Source organism: Cygnus olor, chromosome 2 (assembly GCF_009769625.2).
Source record: "Cygnus olor isolate bCygOlo1 chromosome 2, bCygOlo1.pri.v2, whole genome shotgun sequence".
In the NCBI taxonomy this organism is placed as follows: domain Eukaryota; kingdom Metazoa; phylum Chordata; class Aves; order Anseriformes; family Anatidae; genus Cygnus; species Cygnus olor.
The window spans coordinates 67257062-67282034 of NC_049170.1; the positions used below are offsets into that span (position 1 = coordinate 67257062).

The following is a 24973-nucleotide window of genomic DNA, read 5'->3' on the forward strand; positions in this document are numbered from 1 at the left end:
CAGCTTTTGTGTAATGGAAGATGAGGGGGTAAGCAAAGTGCTGTTAGAGGAAGGACCACAAGTCTGCTCCAGCACCTGATCTCTCAACTGATACATTATGTTAACTGGGTTCATGTGTGGTTTTGTTTGTTTGTTTGTTCGTTTGTTTGGGGGTGTTGGCTGGGATTGTATAGAGAGGCAAACTGTACCTTCACAACCCTTACTAATGTCACATAAGCCAAAATAAAGGCCACTGAGATTTTTGACAAACCAAGCTAGAGCACTGTGACCTAGGAAAAAAATATGCAGTCCACACCAGGCAGAGCGCTGCTGCACAATGGTGTTGCCTGAATGCAAACAACAAAGTAATGCTTTTATGCAGCAAAAATCTAGCCTGTGCACCAGCAGTGCTGCAGAGAAGCTGAGACTAAGCCCACAACCAAGGCTTCATTACATTACAAAAGCACAGGATACAAAGATTGTCCCACTTAGGATTGCATGCAGGTTTGCATATCCTGTTGCACTCTTGGTTTTCTGATGGGAGGCCAGCACAGTGTCTTCATGGTGTCTTTGAGGTGCTTACAGAGCAGAGCTTTGCAAGCCATATGGAGAATAGTGATAGTCTTGGAACTGTGGTCTTCACGAAGAAATCTGTCTCTTCCAGTCCAGGTACATGGGACTTTTTGCCCTTCTAAGAAAGGCTGAAGAAAACATCATTTACTGCCCAGTACAGGAATTAAACTGATTCTTCCTTCCTTCAATAAAGCACCTGGGAGTTCTTCTCAGGATGTCAGTAAAGCAGATTTGCCTCCCATTTGTACTAATGATTCATATTACAGTAGCCTCTCGAGGCCACAGGACCGTACACATCTCTACAGGAAGTCAATCTACAGCAGACAGTTTAAGAGCTGCATGTTTAAGATGAAGGGTAGGAGCCAGGGAATAATTTTATCTTGGGCTATGTAAGTGTAATATAGCATGGTGAAATGATGCAAACTGGATAAACACAGAAAAGCATATACCTGCTCTAGTATGCTTTTCTAGGCTGTCCCACCACAGCATTAACTCCTGTACTGTTGGATGAAGTGCCTTCTCCATGGTTAAGCAAGAAACTGAACCTATGGAGTCTAGGTACTATTTTTATGGGGTAACCTTCTCCTTGGACCGGAACAGTCTGGGCATGCTTCTTCCCAGTGCTGCTGACAGATTGTTCCTGGCAGGACTGAGGCCCAGGTTGCTCAGTCAGTGCAGGCAATGCTTGGTGCTGCAGATAGCAGTGCTTCAGGGAGACATTTCTCAGGTATTGTCAGCTTAGCGTCCCCTATGCCTGCTAACATAGGAGGATGTACTTCAGGCCTGGACGTAAGTGTGAAGAAGTGGCAAGCAAGTCTGCTGTGTGTGATTAGGAGCCTGATCTCTCCCCATCAGTCAAATAATTCTCCTTCCCAGTGCCCATTTGGCATCTACTGGCTTCTGGTTAAGGTGTGTACGGTGGTTTAAAAAAAATCAAAAAAAAAATCTTGACCCTACACCTCCTTGCGAGAGGAGTGAATTGCAAATCAGGTTGCTGCACTGGCCATTTCAGACCCAACTGTGGAACAGGTCTTTCAGTGGGTCCAGATGCTGCCCAGCTGCAGATCAGGCATTTTGCATTCCAGTTGCTCCAGGCACTGCCCAGAAAACAAAAGCCCTAGTGAAGATCATTGCACTCCCTCTCTTCCTTCTGCTTGGGCATCAGTGTCCATGGTGTGAACTGTGTCTGCAGGGGAACTGCTATGGGACACTGTCAACACAGAAAGCCTAGCCCTAGCATCCTGCAGAGGAATGTCTCACTGCCACTTGGATAATCTCTGTAAGAATTGCCTTTGGCAGGAGGAGAAAAGCCAGAGAGGGGAACCCTTTGTGAGGCTGAGCACAAGGACACAAGGAAGTGGCTGATTAGGATGTGCAGTGAGTGCAAAAGAGAATAAAAGACATTTGCATTCATGTTGCATTTCTTGAGGCAAAATATGCTGACACAGAGTACTAAACCATGTGAATGGGCTGGTCACTGAAGATTTTCCTCCTGTATTTAGTATGACTCATGTAACACTTGGGCCTTAGGGACCCAGACTTCTCCCAAAGAGTCAAAATAAGGTAGCATCTGGTTTTCTCCTTCCATCCTTGGTCACACAGCAGTGGACCCTCTCCGTCCTCAGTGCTGGAGGGGCTGTGTCTCACATCAGCCCTCGAGTGAGGGCTTCCAGCTAGTTTGTAGGAGGTGCCATGTAGGAAAGCTGTTTGACTTAGGACAGACAGCAGGCATTTAATGGAGCAGACACACTAGGTGACCCTGAAAGGTTTTTCCTAGCAGGACAGGGAGTGAGGCCACTGTGCTGGTAAGAAAGGTGCTGCAGCCCGCCCAGCCAGAGGAGGACCACGAGAGGTGGAGGGAAGTGACTCCTGGCAGGGAGGCAGCAAGAGCGGCCATTTTCTGTGGCACAGTTAGCAACATGTGCAATAAAGCCGGACCCCCAAGGTTTTTGGGGGTATTGCTGCTTTGGCTGCTTTGGTTTTGTCTCTGTTCGCTAGGGATAATTTCAGCTTTCTTCTTCTGCCAGACACAAGGGCAAGCGGTGACCAGCCAACAAGAAGACAGGTGATCCCTGGAAGGAAAGCGGTGGGAAGAGGCTCTGCCAACGTGGGCTGGGCACGCCGGGAAGAGCCTGGGGCTCTGCTCTATGGTTGTCCTGTCTCACGCACAGTGCTGCTCTGGGGCGAGGGCATGGGGTGGGAGCCGCTGCAACCACCACCCGGACTAGCTGCACTAGGGAGAGGGCTGCAGGGAAAAGCCAGAGCACCTTGAAGGGATTGCTTCAGTGCTGCAACTGGACCATTTCCTTTAAAAGTCAGATTTTACCCTCAGCTGCCTCTCTCTCTCTTTTTCCTCTTCGTGATTCAACCCTGAAATAACTCTCAAAGTCTTTCAGTTTTGTGTTGTCAGCTTCTGACCCTACCAGCTGGCAAACCTCTGGTAGTGAGACAGGGAACAAGATAAAGGATGGTGATTCCTAGGTCTTAGCTACCACAATTGTATGTTAACGACCCAAAGATAAGGGAACAAAAGTCTCTGTGCATAGATAATGGAACCAGCAAGAACTGGCTTGACTGCTGAAGTCTGTCAAAGACAGGAAAGGCCAGAAGATAAGCAGCAAGGAAGACTTCTGGCCTTCAACAAAAGACCACCAGAGTACGCCAGACGACCAACCACCCAAGGACTCCAGTATGCATACAAATAGAGACGGAGCCTACGTTAATGATTCTTCGGAGACCTGATGAACATACAAGAGACTTACGGGAAATGAAAGGAATATGTATTTGTCCCACTAATATAAGCACACTGCCAGTAACCGTTGGTGCGCAAGTTAGGTGGAGCTATCCCCCTTGTGTCCAACGTGTGTGCGCAGCACCGAATAAACATACCTACTTACAGATTTACATATTTACAACTTTAGTTTTAAGGTCTGTTTTCCGCAAGTCAGTAGCATAGTAATTACTCAGACGATGATTTACTTTATTCTAACGAAGGTAAATTTATATGCCCTCTTCATGGTGTGCGTATGTGACTGACTAGCCCTTTTTTTTGTTAATTTGAAGCCCACAGGAATGCTCCCTGTTTCTTCCTCTCCTTCAGGCCTCCAAGGAGAAGTTATTCTTTATTTTCAATATCTCATTATTGTGAGGCAGACAGGTCAAAGAGGTATGATTTACAAGTTGCTCTGACAATGTTTTCAGGCTGCCTGTTTGTATGCAGCATACGGTCCTAACTTTGCTTGATGGATGACACGCATTACAGATCAGTGAGTATCTTGACTGTGCTCAATGTGTTGCATATTTGCAGTTCAACTGCCTGCAACTCTGGGTTTATATGTTATATGCTTTGTCTAACACAGATAAAACTTGTCAGGGCTACACTTCTCTGTCCATATAGCTGTCTGTCTCAGTACTTGTAGGGCACCGATTACTGTCCTAACCAGGTGCTAAGCATGTTAAGATAAGGAAGAAATCAGCTGAGACAGATTTTTAAGGGAATGGTGGTGTGGTTTAACTCGACTGGCAGCTCAGCACCACACAGCTGTTCACTCACCCTCCCCCCTCCCTCTCTGGGATGGGGGAGAGAATCAGGAAAATGAAGCCTGTGGGTTGAGATAGAGACAGTTTATTAGGACAGAAAAGAAAAGGAAAATAATAATAACGATAATAGTACTTCTACTAATAATGTATACAAAACAAGTGATGCACAATGCAATTGCTCACCACCCGCTGACTGATGACCGATCCCTGAGCAGCTGGTCCCCTCACCCTGGCTAGCCACCCCTATATATTGTTTAGCATGTCGTCAGATGGTATGGAATACCCCTTTAGCCACTTTGGGTCAGCTGTCCTGGGTTTGTTCCCTCCCAGCTCCCGCTGCACCCCCAGCCTGCCCTCTGGCAGGACACAGCAAGAAGCTGAAAAGTCCTTGGCTTGGTGTAAGCACTGCTCTGCAACAATTAAAACATCAGTGTGTTATCAATGTTATTCTCATCCTAAATCCAAAACATAGCACTCTACCAGCTACTAGGAGGAAAATTAACTCTATCCTAGCTGAAACCAGGACAAATGTCCTCTTGCCTTTGGCTTGATGTTACTGAATGATGTTACTGAATGTAATAAATAATTATATATAGATATTCATATCTATCTATCTATATGTTCGTGCATCGTCTGTATGCATATATGCAAAACAAGAAAAGAATGTCAGCTTATCTGATAGAACAGGTGATGTTAATTCGAGTAGGTGTTGAATAGAGTTCCTTGAACCATTCAGGAAAAGGACATACATTCAGAACTGAAGCAGCCCTATGTAGTTTTCTGGGCCTCTTTATGTTGAGTCTGCCAAGTGTTCATTCCCTGGGCCCATGACAATTTTCTATATAAGAATGGTTTTAAAAATAACACTGATGTACCTCTTAGATTCAGATGCTTTTTTTTTTTTTTTTTCCCATGAAAATCTCAACATTGTGGTGACATATATTCCCACTGGGGAAAGTATTTATTCACCCTGCTTTACAAAATGTAGTGCACATTCTGGATGATAATTTGAGTCTACATTTTTCCGAATGTCTGAAATAAGAAATGAAACACTTGTGTTGTTCTGACCCTACTTGTAATACAGTAAAATATAAAAGGAGTATTCATGGGAATATCATTTACATTTCCCCCTCTTATTATTTTTTTTAAACAGGGCCTGACCTGTGTGTACCTGTTCACTTTCTTTTGTGCTGTGAAATTTTCAGTGCTGTGATACACTGTGAAATATTAATGGAAAATGAACCATACACTAGTCTACCTCCCCAGGACTATGGTCCCTGTGTGCTACTGTTGCTGTCAGAATTTTGGGCAGACACTATTCTTGCAGGCAGGGATGGGTCCAGGCTAATATTCTCCATTTTTTTTTAATTAAAACATTTTAAATTAAAATGTCCTTAGGATTAGTTCAATACTGTATTGAAGTTATATTTTTATTTAAATGCAAAATATTCTATTTACAAAGCTGCCCTTGCCCACCAGCTAGTGAAAGAAATTCTATAGAAAGAAAACAGGGAAAAATGCACCTCTTTTTTTCTAATTTCTGATAATAATCATAATTAGCAACTTCATAAGCATTGTAAAAAGCACCAAAAAGACACATGGTAGTCACATGTATTTGTTATGCACATGTATGTGCCACACCTACACATCTAGAAACTGGGGCTAAGAAGTCTGTCCTAGTATAGACCTTTCCTCTACAGAGGTCTGCATATGATACAGCTATCCAAGGCTTCCTGGAGTGTCAATGAATTTCTATTGAATGACTATTTCTATTCATTGACACTCCAGGAAGCCTTGGATAGCTGTATCAGGCACTTGTGAGGCACAATATAGCTCATACAAAAGCAGAAGGCTTCAGTAGGTCAGATGAACCACACTATTGAAGTGCCTATTACTCTCTTTTCTGGGGAAGGGGGAGAAGACAATTGAGTTACTAGCTTATTTGTAGACATTTTCAGTTAGATCAGATAAATTACATCACAAAGTTTTGGAAGAATGGTAACACAGTCCCCGTGGAATTCAAAGATTCTTTTTACAGTGGACTTTAAATGAGACAAGACTGATATGGTTAGGTGCATTTATTCGGTGTCCTTTAGGGAAAGAAAGATGTAATTTGAGTGCTCAATAAATCAGACTTGTCTGCATACATTTAGAAGAAACGAGTTGGGTTCATTCTCTAAATATATCTGTCCAGTGCCATTTAGACGATTTACATGGTTTCCAGTGGCTTCTTCAAAAGGTCACGGCTCTTCCAAATCCCCAGTGTCACTGCCTGATAGTTTCTCTAATGGCAGATCATGCCTGACAAATCTGGTGGCCTTCTAAAAAAGGGTTACAGTGTTGGCAGATAAGGGAAGAGCAACTTACATCATCTACCTGACTTGTGTAAAGCATTTGGCACTGTCCCCCATGACATCCCTGTCTCTAAATTGGAGAGACGTGGATTTGATGGATGGACCACTTGGTGGGTAAGGAATTGTCTGGATGGTCACACTCAAAGAGTTGTGGTCAATGACTCCAGGTGGAGATCAATAACGAGTGGTGTTCCTCAGGGGTCAGTATTGGGACCGACGCTGTTTAACGTCTTTCTTGGTGAAATGGACAGTGGGATCGAGTGCACCCGCAGCAGATTTGCCAATGACACCAAGCTGTGTGGTGTGGTTGGCATGCTGGAGGGAAAAGAGGGACCTTAATAGGCTTGAGAGTTGGGCCTGTGCGAACATCATGAAATTCAGCAAGGCCAAGTGCAAAGTCCTGCATCTGGGCCAAGGCAATCCCAAGCACAATCACAGGGTGGATGGGGAGAACAGTTGATAAGAATCTCAACATGAGTGGGCAATGTGTGCTTGCAGCCCAGAAAGCCAACTGTATCCTGGGCTGCATCAAAAGAAGCATGGCCAGCAGGGTGAGGGAGGTGATTGTCCCCCTCTGCTTTGCTCTTGTGAGACCCCACCTGGAGCACTGTATTCAGGTCTGGGGCCTCCAGCAAAAGAAGGACATTGATGTATTAGAGTGAACCCAGGGGAGTCCACTAGGATGATCAGAGGACTGGAACACCTCTCCTGTGAAGACAAGCTGAGGGAGTTGGGGTTTTTCAGCCTGGAGAAGGCTCTGGGGAGACGTTATAGCAGCCTTCGAGAACCTAAAGGGGGCTACAGGACAGCTGGGGAGGGACTCTTTGTCAGGGAGTATAGTAATAGAATAAAGAGTAATGGCTTTAAGCTAAAAAGTGTAGATTTAGATAAGATATTAGGAATGAATTCTTTACTCAGAGGGTTGTGAGGCATTGGTGCAGGTTGCCCAGAGAAGCTGTGGATGCCCCATCCCTTTTGGTGTTCAAGGCCAGGATGGATGGAGCTTTGGGCAACCTGGTTTGGCAGAGGGTTGGATTTAGATGGTCTTTAAGGTCACTTTCAACCCAAATCATTTTGTGATTCTGTGACTCCATGATTCTTGTGTAGGCTCCTCAGTCTATAATGGCACTCGGTGCTATACTTAGTTAATTGAACCTCAACCAATAATTACAGCAAAAAGGCCTGTAAGCAATGCTAAAGGCACACAGTGTTTGTAGGAATAAGTAAGTGTCTTGTTCACCAGTGCAATGAGTCTGCAGCTAAGCATGTACTGCAGCATCTGTTGCTGAAGTAAGTCACCGAGTCAAAGTGGTTGGGTGTAGAGCAAGATGATAATACACTGAGATAGATACTGTGTTGTTTATGGGTGGGAGTAAATCATGGCTCAGGCAGCTCATGCTCAACTCATGTTGGTCAAGTCTCCCTAGCACTTTGAAAATATTCTGTAGCCAGTTTTATGCTGTGATGAGATGTGGAATGGCTTAAAATATGTTCTGATCTGCCAGAAACAAAATTTAGGCTGGCTTCAAGACAAAACTTTATGTATGCAGTCTATACATACTACATACTTTACAGAAGAAATACTTTAGGAATGGTTTGCTAAATATGGCAAATGCAAGAGCTGTAGTTTTAAATGGCAATGCTCAGTAATGTCTGTTGCTATTGATTTTACTAAATGCTCTTGAAGGTGGCTAACTGAAAATGATAGAGGTTGATGCAAAGAAACCAAGAAACATACACTTCTATTCTCCTTCCAACCATTGTGTATTTTTTATTAAGCAGAATATTAAAGTAAATGTGAACAGCATTCATCTCCGAAAGTTCAAATTTTCTGAGCAAATGTCAGATAAATTCCATTCCATCTTCTGTCTGACTTTTAAGTGCTTGCTAATTCAGTATCTATTGCAAACTGCATATGGTAGGAAAAAAATAATGGGATACTCATCTGGATTCAGAGTAAGGCATCCAAAATTAACTTGAGGAAAATGCCTTTAATTCAGCAAAGTGCTTCAACTTTAAGCATGCAAATAGCCAATGAATCACATGCTTAAAGTAAGACTCATATATGTGTTTCTTGCTAAATTAGGCATAAATTATGTCTCCATATGAAACAGCAACAAAAACTCAGTAAAAAGGCAAAACAAAATATACAAAGAAAAAGATAACCATGAAAGCTTTGGTTCAGAATCAATACTTGCTCAGATGTAGTACAGTCCACATAAGGTTTGCTTTGTTTTACTCAATCACTTTATTACTTATTGCTCAGTATCAAAAGGAATCAAACTGACATTAATTAAAGGCCATTGTGAGTTGTAGGTAATATTCATATCATTCTTAGAATAGTATGATGCACATTGTAGGGATAAATTGAAATCATAGAAGACTCAAATAGGGAATCACAGTATGATGCAATCATGTAAACAATAGCACATATATATGTTAATACAGATTTCCTTTGCCTACTTTACAGGCCTGATCAAAAATAGCAAATATTTCAATTCTAACAAACACTTGAGCTTTTTCTTTGAACTGGTGAATATATATATATATATATATATATAAAATCTTATAAAGCAGAGTGGATTAACGTCTCTACTGCTTTCCTCTTGATCTTTAAGGCTTATCAGAATCCTCTGTCCTCCCATTGAGTTTACTGTTACTTCGGAAAATGAGCTGAGCAAACATTCATTGTTTGCACTGAAGAAAAGCCATTTATAAATTGCTGATATTCTCATAGAGGATGATATGAAATCAGATACTTTTGATCAGCCAGAAGGACATGAATTATCGGTGTAGACCATTTGCACTACAAAGGACGAAGTTTCAGCAGTCAACAGCCCTGCAACTCCTTCCTCTGCAATTAAGTAATACGTAAGAGCTGCAAAACGTGTCTCTGAGTGGGCAGCTTGATCTACCATGTGAGCTTCTGGTCATGTGTAGCATTGCGCTGGATTTCTTAAGGCTTTGCGTAAGATCAGCTGTTCAACTAGGGCAACCACACTATGACACTTGGGCTGTGCAACACAGATTCAAACTGGAAGCAGACTGACAGCATCTTTTTAGAAATTGTGTCAACTTTGCAAAAAGGCTTTTACAAACCTAGCAGCATCTGGATTTCTTTCTGCAGTATTGGCATTTAGGGCATCCATTAGGGGCCAATTACAGTGGTGTTAAAGACTGGCATTCAATCTCAAACTGGTCAAATAAGGCATGAATTCAGCAGAGAGCTTTGGGATAGGATTTAATCTCAATGTCATAATACATGCTAGGTAGTTTAAATGTATTTGGTGCAATTACATCCAATCAAATACTTGGAAATTAGGTTCCCTGTCTTGAAAGATCATAAGGCCCCTGATCTACAACAGGATTGGCACCGGCTGACCTGTGTAATTTGGTCAAGATCCATGGGTCCCATGGGCTGCCCTCTGGGTACCAAAATGTTCATATGCCCAAAACATATTTGAAGGTGGAGGCTTACGCAGCAGACCAGACCTGGCTGCACTGTCTCACTGGGATTGAAAGGATTTATGGGAGGCTCCTGGTGGTTTATGCCAAGGTGGAATTTATGTTAGTGTATTTACTGCTGAATCTGCAAAACTTCTGTTTTAGCAAATGAAAAAGATGGCTTTGGTGGGTGAACAAAATGCTAAGACACTTTGTGCCTTTCTGTCACAAGTTCTGGATTTTGGTAATTACAGACTTCACTTCTATGTGCAGTCTGTCCTTTCCTACCATTTTCAGTCTTCCAGGGTTAGTTAGCTGCCTGATTTTTTACAAATAGGATTAATATATAAAATCTTTTAAGTGCAATAAACACAGAAAAATATTCATTTCAAGTCTGTGTCTCTCTCCCAGCATTTTTTCCCATTTTCTGCCTCACCAGATAAAGGTTCAGGAAACACAGAGAGATGCTTCCAAGCAGGCTTCTGAATTGGAGGACCAGCTATTGTTGTGAGCTATGAGAGCAGCCATCACACCTGATGCAGGCTGAGAGATTTTGTTTGTATACAGAGAAAACAAAGGACACACAAGGGTCGCTACTGTTTCGTGTGGTAAGATGGCACAGAAAGAGAAAGCTGACGACCTCCAGGGCACAGTGCATTTCTTGGACTGACGTTCACATGGTGACTCCAAACTGCTTTGTTATGAGACTAAAAATCAGGATTAAATGCTTAAACTGATCGGTTGATGCTGGAGACAGAACTGTAGAACCACAGCCACACTTTACTACAAGCATTGGACTGAAGTATGAGGACAGTTTGAATGGTATTTTCTCCCCTCCCCCCAAATACACACCTCAAAAAGGAAAGCTGCCCAACAGTTACCTATGACACAAGAACAGGACGTGAGTTTAGTTGTTCAGAACAGCTGTCTTTCTCCATCAGGGTCGTAATAGCCATCTTGCACTAGAAATCAGCCCAGACTTCTTTTTCGTACCTTATTTCTGTTAGTTTCCAAGGACCTCTAATTTTCCTGCTGTTTTCTGACTATATTTTCTTCTGATCATTTCACTTTTCTTATTTCTTAGTGTTGCTGTGGCAGTCTTTTTCTTCTTGTGGCAATCTTTTTCTTCTTGTAGTTGCAGTTTTCTCACAGTTTCCCTGAACATCTGCAAGATAGCCCATCTGGGTTGACACAGTGTGAGATGAGGCAGACAGGCATTGCCAACAAAGGGCAAAGTGGGGTGCTGAAATCAGATGTTTTCTAAGATGTCTATGGGGACAAAACCTTTCTTCTTCCCACTGTATACTTTGATAAAGCCGTCGCGTTCCTTTTCTGAAGTCACGCAAATCTGAATGCAAAGAAGGTACAAAACCAAAAAACTCTTTGCCATGATCAAAAGACAAATTATTACACACTATTTATCAGGTGGGTTAGACACTCTGCTAGTTACTTCTGTAAGCATAAGAATCTTTTGTTTAATTCTCACTGCTTTGACAAGAAACTTGAACTTGTATTCAGAACATTACCTCTCCCCCTGCCTCCCTGAAGTGCCACATATGCATGAGAGACATCAAAATCATTAACAACCTTGTAGCAGATCAAAGATCTTGAAGCTTGAATTATGACTTCAACCTACTCTAACTACCATGATTTACTTGTCTGTATATGAGAAGTGTGGGTAATTCAGACCACAGGCTACCTGGCTCCCTCAACAGTTGGTGTGGAAAATAATCATGATGCCAAGGTGGGTCACACATAGTAGCTGATCTGAATGCAGGCATATTCTTTTTGGCATGTTTAAAGAGCCCAGGCACTTCTCAGATGGGCAGTGTATGTTATTTACTCGTCTCTCTCACCAACAGGTGTCTGTGTCTGTTTTGGATACCAAAGTATGTGATCTGAATACAGCTCTGCAAGTGTGTTTGTACAACACATGCTCCTAATGGAGGCAATTACGGTGGAAACCATATGGTCTTTACAATAGTACAAATACGATATCAAGGTAAAGATTTGCATTTCCTAAAGACCTTTGTGAACTCAGATATTTCCATTTTAGTGCTTATCCTGGGGCACGTTTGATAACATCTGAGCTATTTGAAAGCAGAGGTACTGAGCACATGAGCATTGAGGCACACAGAATTAGGAATTGTTTTCAAACTTCTGTTCCAAAGAAGTATGTATTTCCTATTAATCAATTATGGTTAAAAATAGACAGAAAACTGATTTTGCTATTGAAACCAACTAACTAATTTCTCATGATGCCATGTCTTTTAAGCATTCTGTCTGGACTAACAATCACAAATGCTCTGTCTGATAGCTATTTACAGTGTTTAATTATAATAATTCAGAGAGTATGAAATGAACAAAAATGGCTCTAAAATGTTCCTGGCTAAATTAATTTCAGCATGACTGTTACAGATTGCATGGTGATACTTCAATACCACATCTGAATTCTGGGCTGGATTGTCTTCCTTTTGTCACACATATAAAATTTACTAGGAATACTAATGCTGCCAGTGAGAAATGAGTGGTCTTATGATGGAGCTGAAGTTGCTTCATATTTGCCACCTCCAGTATTTGGAAATGGTCAGGTGCATTTCTGTAGCTACAAACATGGGTTTGGAAAGCAAATGTACTCTTTAATATTCTTACTTAAGCTACCTATGTAATTCTAACTGAATTGCATCCCTGGGGCAGAATGACTGGTCTGTGCCTCTGAGAAAGACTGTGGAAACTTCAATGACAACAGAAGAAGCCTACAAAAAAAAACCCACCAGACTATAAGAATGACTGAGCACAGCAGAGAATCCAAAAACCACTTTGGTTGAAAGAGATAAAGTAAGATATATTCAGAAATAACTTAACTGGGATCTAGCATTATAAAGTTACTTCCCATTCTTTCATCTATTTTTCTGTTTCTGAAAAAGAAAGAAAGAAACAAAAAACACACAAAGAAAACAAAACAAACAATTGCTCAGATCCTGACTGTTGGCTGAACTTGTCAACATCTGCCCTCAGGATTTTTTATCCATCAGTCAGCCCTGAGCAGATGAGGGCTCACAAGCAATGAGGGCTCACAAGATGAGGGCTCACAAGCAATTGCCCACAAGCAATCAGGAAACAATCCTTCAAGCTGTTCAGTCATTTATAATTTCCTGTTCTTCTAAGTCCTGTGCTTTGAATTTGAGCTCAAGTGGCAAATTCTCTTTGTCCAAGAGTAACTTCGAATTCACTCTAGTTTTCTGCAGCTGTCTTTTGCTTTTCTTCTCTCTCCCATCTGTTTAACCTGTATGTCAGCCACAGGCTGGTTCTGATGATCTAGGAATTTGGTTATGAGGACAGCACAGTTTTGAGGGCTGTTCTGGAGCCTGCAGCTTTCCATTTCTGATAGCTCCCTACCACACAGCAGGATCCGTCAGTGAACAACACATACTACTTTCTGTCTTCTGGCAACTCATTATATGGTGGTGCCTCTTCAGCACGGGTTACCTCTTCTGTCGGCACTCCGAAATCTCTGCCTTCTCGCCAGTCCATGATCTCTTCCAGGATTCCTGGGTGGTTAGGTTTTCCCATTTGAGCCCGCTGTGTAATTAATGCTATCCACTTACTCCACGTACCGTCAGTCGCATGGTGTGTAGTGGGAATTTTCCCTTTGAACATCCAATGTAACACAGGTAGCCGTGGTGCCAAGAGGAACTGTGCTTCTCTACCCACAACTTCTGAAGCAGCTCGAACACCCTCATATGCCATTAGTATCTCTTTTTCAGTTGGGGTGTAATTGGCTTCTGATCCTTGATAGCCCTGGCTCCAGAAACCCAGAGGTCAACCTCGAGTTTCTTCTGGGGTTTTCTGCCAGGGGCTCCAGGTGAGGCCATGCTCCCCAGCTGCAGTGTAAAGTATGTTTTGCACAGCTGGTCCAGTACGGACAGGCCCAAGGGCTACTGCATGAGCTATTTCTTGTTTCATTTGTTCAAAGGCCTGTTGTTGCTCGGGGCCCCACTCGAAATAGTTTCTCTTCTGAGTCACTCGATATAGAGGACTCACAAGCTGACTATAGCCTGGAACATGCATTCTCCAGAATCCCACAAGGCCTAGGAAAGCTTGCGTTTCTTTTTGCTAGTTGGCAGAGACATTGCCGTTGTTTTGTTGATCACATCCATCGGAATATGGCGACGTCCATCCTGCCATTTTACCCCCAAGAACTGGATTTCCTGTGCAGCTCCCTTGACCTTACTCTGTTTAATGGCAAAAATAGCTTTCAGGAGAATTTGGATTACTTTATTCCTTTTCTCAAAAACTTCTTCTGCTGTGGTGCCCCACACGAGGATGTCATCAATGTACTGCAGGTGTTCAGGAGCTCCCCCTTGTTCCAGTGCAGACTGGATCAGTCCATGGCAAATGGTAGGGCTGTGTTTTCACCCCTGGGGCAGTCGATTCCAGGTGTACTGGATGCCCCTCCAAGTGAAAGCAAACTACAAAGGTCTGCATGCTGCTGCCAAAGGGATGGAGAAAAATGCATTAGCAGTATCAGTTGTGGTGTACCACTTGGCTGCCTTTGACTCTAGTTCGTACTGAAGTTCTAGCATGTCCGGCACTGCAGCACTCAGTGGTGGCATGACTTCGTTCAGGCCGCGATAGTCCACTGTTCGCCTCCACTCTCCATTAGACTTTCGCACTGGCCATATAGGACTATTAAAGGGTGAGCGAGTCTTGCTGATCACTCCTTGGCTCTCCAGTCGATGAACCAACTCATGGATGGGGATCAAGGAGTCTTGGTTGGTGCGATATTGCCATTGGTATACTGTTGTGGTAGTGATTGGTACCTGCTGTTCTTCAACCTTCAGCAGTCCTACAATGGAAGGGTCTTCTGAAAGCCCAGGCAGGGTGGACAGCTGCCTAATCTCCTCTGTGCTCAAAGCAGCTGTGCCAAAAGCTCACCAGTACCCTTTTGGATCCTTGAAGTACCTTCTCTTGAGGTAGTCTATGCCAAGGATGCATGGAGCCTCTGGGCCAGTCACAATGGGATGCTTTTGCCACTCATTCCCAGTTAGACGCACTTCAGCTTCCAATACAGTTAGTTGTTGGGATCCTCCTGTCACTCCAGAGATACAGATGAGGTCTGTCCCTTGGTAGCCTGATGGCATTAAGGTACATTGTGCGCCAGTGTCCACTAGAGCTTTGTATTCTTGTGGTTCCAATGTGCCAGGCCATCAGATCCACACAGTCCAATACATCTGGTTATCCCTCTCCTCTACCTGGCCAGAGGCAGGGCCCCTCTAGTCCTGGTTGGACTGTCTGCCACTTAATTCTTGCAAATGAGAAGCAGAGGTCCCTTCATCAGGGTCAAGAATAGCATCAGCCCTTCTACTGCCTCTGGAGTACTGCCCAACAGAAAATGGAGCAGCATTTTTCTTAGGAGACCCTCTTCTTGCTGCTGTATTTCCTTGCAGTTCACGTACTCGAGCAGCTAGGGTTGAAGTAGGTTCACCTTCCCACTTCCTCATATCTTCCCCGTGGTCATGCAGATAAAACCACAAGGTATCATGTGGTGTGCATCTTGGGTACTCTCTCCCTCAAGCAGGAAAATACTGATTCTTAGTGGCTGAAATATCACTCTGTCTGGATGAGGAGGGATATGCTCGTTCTATGAGATGGTCAAGCCTTTGGGAGAGTTTCTCCACAGCTGAGGCACATGCCCATAGTGGAACAGAGAGATTGTCCTCATGTTTTTGAAGCTGGCAGGACAGAGTATACACTGTTGGTCCCATCCCCTCATCCCAATTAAATACTGCCAGCGTACTGGCATGTGATGATGGTGCACTCCGCACAAATTTATGCCACATGGATGCTGTGCACTGGACTTCATCGGGATCCTTAGGTATCTGGGCATTGTCCAAATCACTATAAACCATCTCCAGCACAGCTAATTCCCACAGATGCCGGAGACCTTTATCCATAGTGGTCCACTTGCCTATTTGATATACAATATCTTCCTTGTGGGGATACCTTTCTTTCACACCTGCCAGGAGTCGCCTCCAGAGGCTGAGAACCTGTGTCTCTCTCCCAGTTCCTTTGTCAATTACCATTTCTCTAGAGAGGGACCCCAGCTGCTTGGCTTCATTGCCTTCTAATTGTTGGCTATTGGCCCTAGTGTCCCAGCATCGAAGCAGCCAGGTGAGGATGTGTTCACCTGGGTGCTGACCATAATCCTTTCGTACTTCTCGCAACTCACTGAGGGATAGGGATCGGGTGGTTTCTGTTTCCTTTATGATTTCCATCTCTTCTTCCTGCTGTTTTTTGTGATGGCTCCGCTTTAGAGGTGCCTGCCTTTTCCCCTTCTCCCTCCTTCTTAGAAGAGGCTTCTTCCCTTACTAAATGAGCTGACTTCCGTTTCCATTGTTTTGACTTGACTATGGGGACAACTGATACCATAGTCGGTTGGTCCTCTGGGTCAGCCACAGCTTGTGTTATCTGGTCATCAGATTCAGAGACCTCCTCCCTCCCTTGAGGGTGCTGGGCAGCGTTAAATAGTGTTTGATAGGCGTAAGCCAGGACCCAGCACAGTGCTGCAAGCTGTCGTTCTCTGGCGTTGTCAGGGTCAGGGCATACGACTCTCAAACATTCTATCAGGTTTTTAGGATTTTGCACTTGTTCTGGGGTGAAGTTCAAAACTATTGGAGGAGACACCCGTGACAGGTGTCTATATCCTCCCACACACCTTGCCACCCAACTGTTTTGGGACAAATTCCCGGGTAAGCTTTCTAAACAGTTGATTAATCTTACAGAGAAGAGGAAACCAATAAGTCAGAATTAGAAATAGCAATATATGGGTTACACATGGATATTCAAAATACTCAAAACTGTTGTAATTAGCCCACTGTGAAAGAAGGAGGAGGTACCATTCCTGATATTATTCATAAACTGACTTCCAGATGAGGAAAGGAAGGCAGTGTAATTCTGAATATTCTCTAAAAGATAGTTTCCATGAGACCCAAATGGTAACAGTGCAGAGCCTGAATGCCAGATTAAACTCAAGGCCAGTGCTTGGCAGCACAGCGAATTAAAAAAAAAAAGAACACAGACTGTAGCACGCTCTCAGATCGGATATAGAGGAGAAAGGGGAACATGACACAGACTACATGACACATGATCAAACAAGCAAATATTAACAGGACACTGAACACGGCGACTAGCAAGTAAGTGTGTTAGTTGTAAGAGTTTTAATCAATTCTATTGTTATCTCAACCCTTAGAGCCCCACGTTGGGTGCCAACAAGGACTGTGGTGGTTTTACCAAGCTAGGCAGCTGAACTCCACCACAACTGCGCTCTCACTCCCCCTCCTTAGAAGAGGAGGGGAAGAAGTAAAGGAAAGAACAACTAATGGGTTGAGATAAGGATAATTTAATTAAAGGGAAAAAATAATTATTAAGGAAAGATTATTATTAATTAAACAACTTAACTAAAGGGAAAAAAGGGAAAGGGGAAAAGGGAGGGGGAAAGGGAAAAAACAAAACAAAACAAACAAGTAAAGGCTGTGTGGATGTGCAGAGGAAAGAAATTATTCTCTGCTTCCCACAAATGAACGATGCTTGACCACGTCCTTGAAGCAGGGCCTCAACACACGTAGCCGGTGTTTGGGAAGACAGACGTTTTCACAACAAGAGCTCATCCCTCCCCTCTTCTTCCTTTTCCTACCTTTTATTGCTGAGTGTGACATCATATGGTATGGAATATCCCTTTGGTTGGTTTAGGTCAGCTGCCCTGGTGATGTTCCTTTCTCACTTTTTTGCCCACCTCCTAGGAGGGTTAGAGAGGTCCTAATGCTGTGCCAGCACTGCTCAGCAGCAGACACAACACTGGTGTCATACCACTTATGTTCTAGCTATAAGTGCAGAGCACAGCACTGTATGGGCTGCTGCGGGGAAAGTTAATATCCCAGCCAGACCCAGTACACCAGGTCAAGAGGTCTTCTGTTTGTCTCTAGGAATGACAGGGACACCATGAATTTCTACATCTGCTGCTGTCTGTGCACTGAAGTACTTGTCTAAGTGAGCTCTGTGGATGGAAATGATAAGTAATTCAGGTTTCATGCCCATTTTTGCATAGTGCAAATGATAATGACAGGTTTTATATCAGCAGCTTCACTAGCTTTTGGACCAAGAACACCAGCATGTTTTACATATGGCACTTATTTAGGGTTTTAAAGTTGACGTGGATGCATAATGGGCTGTGTTCGGGTTGTAGGTCCTTGCAGAATTTGTGTGCCACTCAGTGTCTCTGAATGAATGTCCCTGTTGAGAAAGACTGGCATCAGTGCAAATCAAAAAGCTGGAAAAAAAGACCCCTTTTCCTTCAAGCCTAGCTCTCAAGAGCAGCATCTATTGCAGGGGAGCACAAGAATAACTGCAGCTTCACTTTCTGAGCTGGGTTTGTGTCAGCAGTGCAGCTGATTTTCAAAGGCAGCTGAGTCATGCTTTTAGAAATTCAGCTCCTTTTAGAGTACTTCAGGATGTACAGTGTGGGGACCTAAAGTAATTCCCAGGCAGTGAAGTGAAAAACCAGATACCAAAAAAGCACCCTGACTAATCAGAAGAAGACCTGAGCCTGTTGGATCCCCTAGGCTGCAATCCTGCCCTGTTGAGCCCAGCCTCAAGGTTGGGAGCCTGTGCCTGTGTTTAAGTCCATTCCCAGGCTCTCCTCGGGTGGCTGGATCAGACGTACACATAGCTGCTTATGTACATGTACCTAAAAGTTATGCCTTTTGAAATTTGGGTGACCAGGTGTTGGGGGGTGCCTCAGGGACAGCAAGGCTGACAGCTCTGGTTTAGACGCTATGACCATCACAACAGCAGAGGACTGTTTGCAGTCACTGCAGAACCTGACTGGGAGATGCTTTCTGCAGTGGGGCTAGTTTATGTCAGTAATATTTAAAAACTACATCCATTGCAAAAAGTTGCACTGACCTTTACGTAAACTCACAGTCCACATTTGGATAAGGCAGTTTCTAATTGGCAATCTTGTTACAAATGTCGTGGTTTGGGGTTATTTCTGTTGCACAAGAGCACTTGTGCAATTTAAGATCAATTGTGTTATTTAATCACAAAGAGCTAATCCCTAAAGTGGTTTATATTTGTGAACCTGTAAACATCAGAAGAGCTGCCAATGAAGGGTGTGAGTAGTTTTTTTGTTTTTGTTTTTGTTTTTAAGAGTTTATTTCCTTTATTTAAATAGGATGTTAGAAGAGGAGTGAAAACAGACATTTAGACAATAGACTATTATGACTTCTTTAAAAATAAGAATGACCAAAAATCTTAGAAGCATTTTAAGAGAGATGCTTTTCCAAACCCTGATGATATATTGGATATAACTTTTCAAAATGGCAACTTTTTTTTTTTTTTTTTTTTGTGAAAAGAGGTCAAAACAGAGCCTGTAGGTATGCAAAGAAACATTTGTATAATATGAGGTTATGAATTCAGGTAGACTAGAGCAAAAGCTACAGGCTGGAGAAAACTTTATATATCCAAGTGAAGCTGCAATCACAGCTGGAAACTATGAAGACAGTATTGTGTGTGGGACAGCTTAAAAACATAAAAAACAAACAAACAAAAAAACATAAAATGGCCGGTTTTGTTTTCCCTGTTAAGAATCCTGCTTTATTGATATCAGGGGCTAAGTCTGCCTCTCTCTTGTAGATTTCTGATTGAGCCCAGTGGTGCCCAGTCACCTCCTGCATTGGTTTCAGGAACCACAAGTCTGCCAGTGAACCCTAAACTCCAAGATGCTGGTGTCTCTGAAGCAGTACACTTCTTATTCCCCAGGCTGAGTTCCATATTCCATAATGAAATTTTCAAGGAATCCTTTGTGAAGGCTAAACCATGCATATTGCACAAGATGTGCAAATGTGCTGTTTTGTTTTTCGCTTAGTGCTGCTCTACCTGAGTACTGGCTTTGCCAGAAAGGTCCGCATGAAGCTGAAACCCAACATGTTCTTCACAGGACCTGAAAATGTCAAATGATTCCAGAGAAAGCCTCACCCACTGTGTTTCAAACTTTGAAAATGGCTCTGCTTGCCTGAAATGGCTTTTTTTAGGCATTGTTAATGTGCTTATATTCCTTTGTGTAAAAAATACCCATCATTTTTTGCCTTTTGCTTTATAAGTCTAGACTCTCAATCTGAGAATATTCATGTAAGGTACAGAGGAGATAGAGAATTGCAGTATAAACCATGGATGTTATCAAGCAATATACTGAAAATTCATATTACTGTCACTGAATGTTTTTTCCTGTTGGTATATCTTCCCTGCCTTCATTGTATGAATGGCTCTGGCCCCCTCTAAAAGCCCTGCAGAATTTTACCCAGTGAATTAAAACAATAAAATGAAGGTGGTCTGCCATAAGAATAGTTACGGGAATTTATTAGATGAGTTAATGAGTTTTTCTAGCTTAAGTGAGACTTGACAGGAATTGGTAGCAATGAATGATCTCTCCTTCTTGCTCATCTGAAACAAGCCAGTGCTTTGCACATAGTACATATATTGTGCTCATGGGGCTCTGGACACTGTGCCCAGAGAAAGCTAAAAAGCCTGCTTATATCCCACAGATATTTCCCAAATGGAAATGGAATTAAAAAAAAAAAAAGTGATTTTTTTTTCCAGAAGTCCTACTCAGATGATTTTTTTTAAACTTTCTATGCATTCCATGCTGTTCACCTCTCCTAGCAGGAGAAATAAACGATGGGAAAGTAAAGGACAGAAAATAAGAGAAGTGTCTGAAGAAAGAAGGAAGGAAAATTGTCTTTGGAAATATAACAAATTTTTAAAGTACAAAATTCCCAGTAAAAATTAAAATGTCTTTTTTTTTTTTCCCACAAGAATTATTTTTCCACAGCAAAGGAAAAGTTGTTCTGCTAAAAAAAAAAAAAAAAAAAAAAAGACAACTAATTGTGCCATTAAGGAAGTGATCTCTGAGACAGGCACATGTCCTGCAGGCTGGGTCGTGGAGTCCTTGTGCTCCTGCCTCCACGCTGCAGCTGCACGCTGGTCCTGTGCAGGCTGCCAGCTCCCACTGGGGACTACTATGGAGCCCAATCCCTTCATGGAGCTACAGGGGGAGGCAAATGACTGTCTGGAACTCATACCACTTAGAAATTACTCAAAATGTCTTTGAAGCTCCTTCAGTGTCCCCTCTTTGCATAATTTGTGTGAGGATGGAGCAGGCTTTGTTGGCTCCACTCCTTTTCTCTCAGTGCCCTGCACTCAAATGCTGGTGCAGCCTGATCGTTGTCCCCTGTTTTACACCAAACATCTATTTCCTTTTCTTCCTCTGAAGCCTCACCCATGTGGAGCAAGAACATGTTAGCACTCACTTTCACCCTCAGCATTTTTATGGATTTGAGATAGATGGGGTTAAATAAGTTTGCCAAAAAAAGGAGGGAGTAGACAGACAGGATGGATTCATCCCCTTTTTACCTCCTGCCCTACCACAGACAATAATTGACTCAAGATTGTGAGCTCCTTTGTAAACCTATTAAGAACTAGGGACAATCTGAAGCCCTTGTGTTCAGATGCAGCTGCCAGACCTTCCCACTTAAAAACTGTGGTCTTGTGAGAAATGAGGTGAGAAACCGTGCCCTTGCTGTCTGCTCTGCAGACACACTGATGGAGAGAATATGGTAGGCCCACTGAAGAGGAAGGACTCAGACTGTGACCATTCTCTCATGCTGGCACACCAATTCCACACTCTCATTTCCCCAAGCTTTGCCTTTGTGCTTGGTTTATACTAGAGCACAAAGGGTGCCAAACCTACAGTTCTGCTTTGGTAATAATTTTCCCTCTGCGTGTGTATATATAAACAATCAGAAGAAGAGCTGGGTTAAAAAAAGAGAGAAAGAAAATTAGGCACCTTATCTCTTTCTAGCAACTTCAGGGCTGCCCAATGTAATAAGTGCACAGGAGCAGTTAAAATATATTCTGGTTACTGTATTGCTATGCCTTCCTTTAAAAGCTGCATACACCCAATGACTGTTAGCACTTGTACGTTTTGCTATGCCACAAGGCAGCTGCAAAAGTACAAGTTAACCTTATCTACCCCTGTAGTGAAACATTACAGAGGTTCTGCATGAAAAAAATTATGGTTCTGGCGTCCACTCTGGTTTTTGCCCTACTTATATTAAAATCAGTGGCTTTCCAGGCACCGTAAGGCAACCACCTCCTGGTAATGTGACATAAATTACCTGAGGAAAGGAAATGCCTAATGAAGTGGAAGAAAGCTGGACTTGACAAGACACAGTGAGAAAAATCTAGCTTCCTGTTTCATCCAGGTGTTGTAGAACCTAGGCTGTACATGGCTGTTAGTCAGCGGTCCTCCCATTTACATGAGCTTATGCCCCAAACTTGACTGTCCCTTACTACAGATTTTGAGCTATATTCTTCTCTCACTTTACCCCAGCAAGCATTTATTGCAGCATCACTAGACTTGACACCTGGATGTATTAAAAGTCCAGTAAAAATTGTCTTTAAAAATGTACTTAGAATCAGATCAAAGGCACACAACAAAATGGTGGCCATAGCTTTTATGTTGTGAGCCCACCGAAACAGCACAAAGTAGAAGAAGCTGCTGAAAATTCAGCAGGATGAATGGACCCTGCAAATCTTCTCTGTTTGTGGTGTACTATAATTCAGAGCAACACTTGTAGTTTAGAATAAATTACGACTTGTAGAGAGGATGTGTAAGTGGCATCACAAGCAATTAATGATTAGGGATATTTTGTAACCAGTGAGTAAGGGGTACATTTAAGATTCAGAAGTTTGTTCAGTGCTGTCTTAACTCTGCTCCTGCTGAAGCTGAAACAATACACTGTGCTAAATATTTAGGTAAAGTAAAGTCTGGGGAGGGAGCTAATGTATTTTATTAGATTAGCTCTAATTGTGTGGAGAAAAGCAGACCATTTGTCAGGCCCTCAAGGTCTATTTCTAAGACTCTGTGTTTTCAAGCTGTTCTTCTGAGGTCAGCAGGTGAGTGACATGTAAAGCATCTTTATGAACATCTGTGAGACTGAAAATTTAGGCCACAATAGGCAGGGAGTATGTGTTCACACAAGGCCAATGCTGCTCTTAGCTGGTTGCTAGACTATTACCACATCAATAAAAAATCTTGAATATGTAGTTAAATTGCAATGAACAGTATCTGCTTGTGCTCAGTTTAGACAGCTTTCCCTCCAGTCACATCAGACTGCTGGATGCTCAAGTCTCGTGGGGATCCAGCCCAGGGGATCCCCATGCAGTTACCTGGTTCTCTTTCAGAGTTATCTGTCCCTGCTCCTTGCAGCCAATGAATGTCCTGATACACCTGTAAATCTTCTCATCGTGTTGCACTCTCTGAACAAAGTTAGCAGGAAAAAATCCAGTTCTGTCATCAATTTTGCCCTGTAGAGAAAACATATTGACAGAAGAACCTTATTAACACTTGGAGCTTTAATACAAGTTCAGCATTGAAAATAACATTTTTTTCCCTCTGGAAACAAGATAGATAGATACAAAATAATTAGCGCATACCTTCCACCAGTCTTCATTGGAGTCTTCCAGAAGAGTGATCATATCCCCTGGCCTGTAATTAGAAGAGGGAAAGTGGATTAAGATAACTCAATAGCTATGCTGCATCAGCTTCCACAATTAGCTTCTAATAGGAAGGCGGTCCTTCCTTGGTCATTTTATCTGAGCATTTACTGCAGGTAGACTCAATGAGGCAGCAAGGTTTTCTTAAATCAGACTCAGTAATGTAGGAAAAGAGTCTGTATGCTGAGGCTAGATCTTTACTGGGAGACAACATCTTCTGTGAACTGGAATTTTTGTTTCCTGTTTAATAATAAACTGTTTAAAATACAGTCTCTATTTGTTACAGGCATTGTCTTGTTACTTCAAGACATTTTCCACTGTTGGGACACACTACTTTATCATCTGTGTTTTCAAGCTGTGATTGCAGAAGGAAGGCAGCAGGAGAATAGTTCTATTTAACTGACAAAGGCAATTAGTCAGCAGGAAATATAATTCTGCCCAGGAATGTCTTTTTGATTTGAATGGGACATATTTACCTTTATAATGCATGGTGCAGGGTTGTAATTGCTAAGTATCAGCATCCAGCTGACTAGTTCCAAAGCAGAGCTAGGAGAATAATTTGGCTGGAAACGCTAATAGTGAAATGTACTGAGCTGATTTTTTCCAGGTAGTTGAACAGTCATTAGACCTCCTTCCCCCCACTGGTAGCACTTCATCAATGTTATTATGTAATTATAATAGTGCTGTGTTGTAGAAAATAAGTGGCAGCCCATTTGCAAATGGATTAACCTCAGAAATCTGTCTGCTTGATAAGAGGTATCTCTTTGATCTTAAAAAAATTAATGGTTGACCCCTAATTATTCAGCTTTCCTTGCACACCGTGTTAGGATTATTGTGTCACTGAGGTATCAGCAAAAGAGCTTGCATCACATCTGAAGTAAGTGATGAACAGAGGGTTCAATTTAATGGGCTCTCACAGAGTACACATAGAAGATACGGTCTTCTCCAGCTGGAGGTGGGGGTAGCAGTGGACCTCTGGTCTACTTGCCCAACAGTTATCACTGCTGCTTATGAATGGCAAAACAGGCATTTAGTCTTTCCTCTAACACTGTGGGATCTGAACCAGAATGTTCTGGTTTCAAAGAAAGGTGTTAATCAATAGGGCAAGAGGGTGGGATTTTCCTCAATCCTTCCTCAGGAAGCTGTTCCACTGTGTTTGGAATAATTAAATGTTACTGCAGTGAGAAAGGAAGCTAGAGAAAAAGCATGACTTGGTACCCCTGTGGTAAAAGATTTCTTCCATGGTAAAGGACATCCAAGTCCTTTATTCCAGTCAACATTTAATATAAAATACTTAGGTTTTGAATGAGCCCAACTTGTCACTTCAAAGCAAATAGGCTGTAATGTCACTGGTGCCCTTACACTGCAACGGGGAACATTTTCAGAAAGAAGGATTTAGGGAACTCCATCCTCCAAACACCTTCCAACCTTGTGGATACAAGAAAAAATGAGAAAAACAAACAAACAAA

General features: G+C 42.6%; 1 protein-coding gene across 5 annotated transcripts in view; it reads right to left on the reverse strand.

Moving 5' to 3' along the window:
• Nucleotides 1–8983: 8983 nt before the first annotated feature.
• STAC (SH3 and cysteine rich domain) overlaps nucleotides 8984–24973 on the reverse strand; it is a 95405-nt gene continuing 79415 nt past the window's right edge. For 4 of the 5 annotated variants that reach the window (XM_040548584.1, XM_040548581.1, XM_040548585.1 and 1 more), the window contains 3 exons: nucleotides 23445–23496; nucleotides 23178–23315; nucleotides 8984–11238 (listed from right to left, as the gene is read on the reverse strand). In XM_040548584.1, the coding sequence (XP_040404518.1) occupies nucleotides 11140–11238; nucleotides 23178–23315; nucleotides 23445–23496 (289 nt within the window). In that variant the 3' untranslated portion in view covers nucleotides 8984–11139. Of the gene's footprint in view, nucleotides 11239–17391; nucleotides 18183–23177; nucleotides 23316–23444; nucleotides 23497–24973 lie in introns of those variants that run through there. The other variant, XM_040548583.1, reaches the window with a different exon arrangement.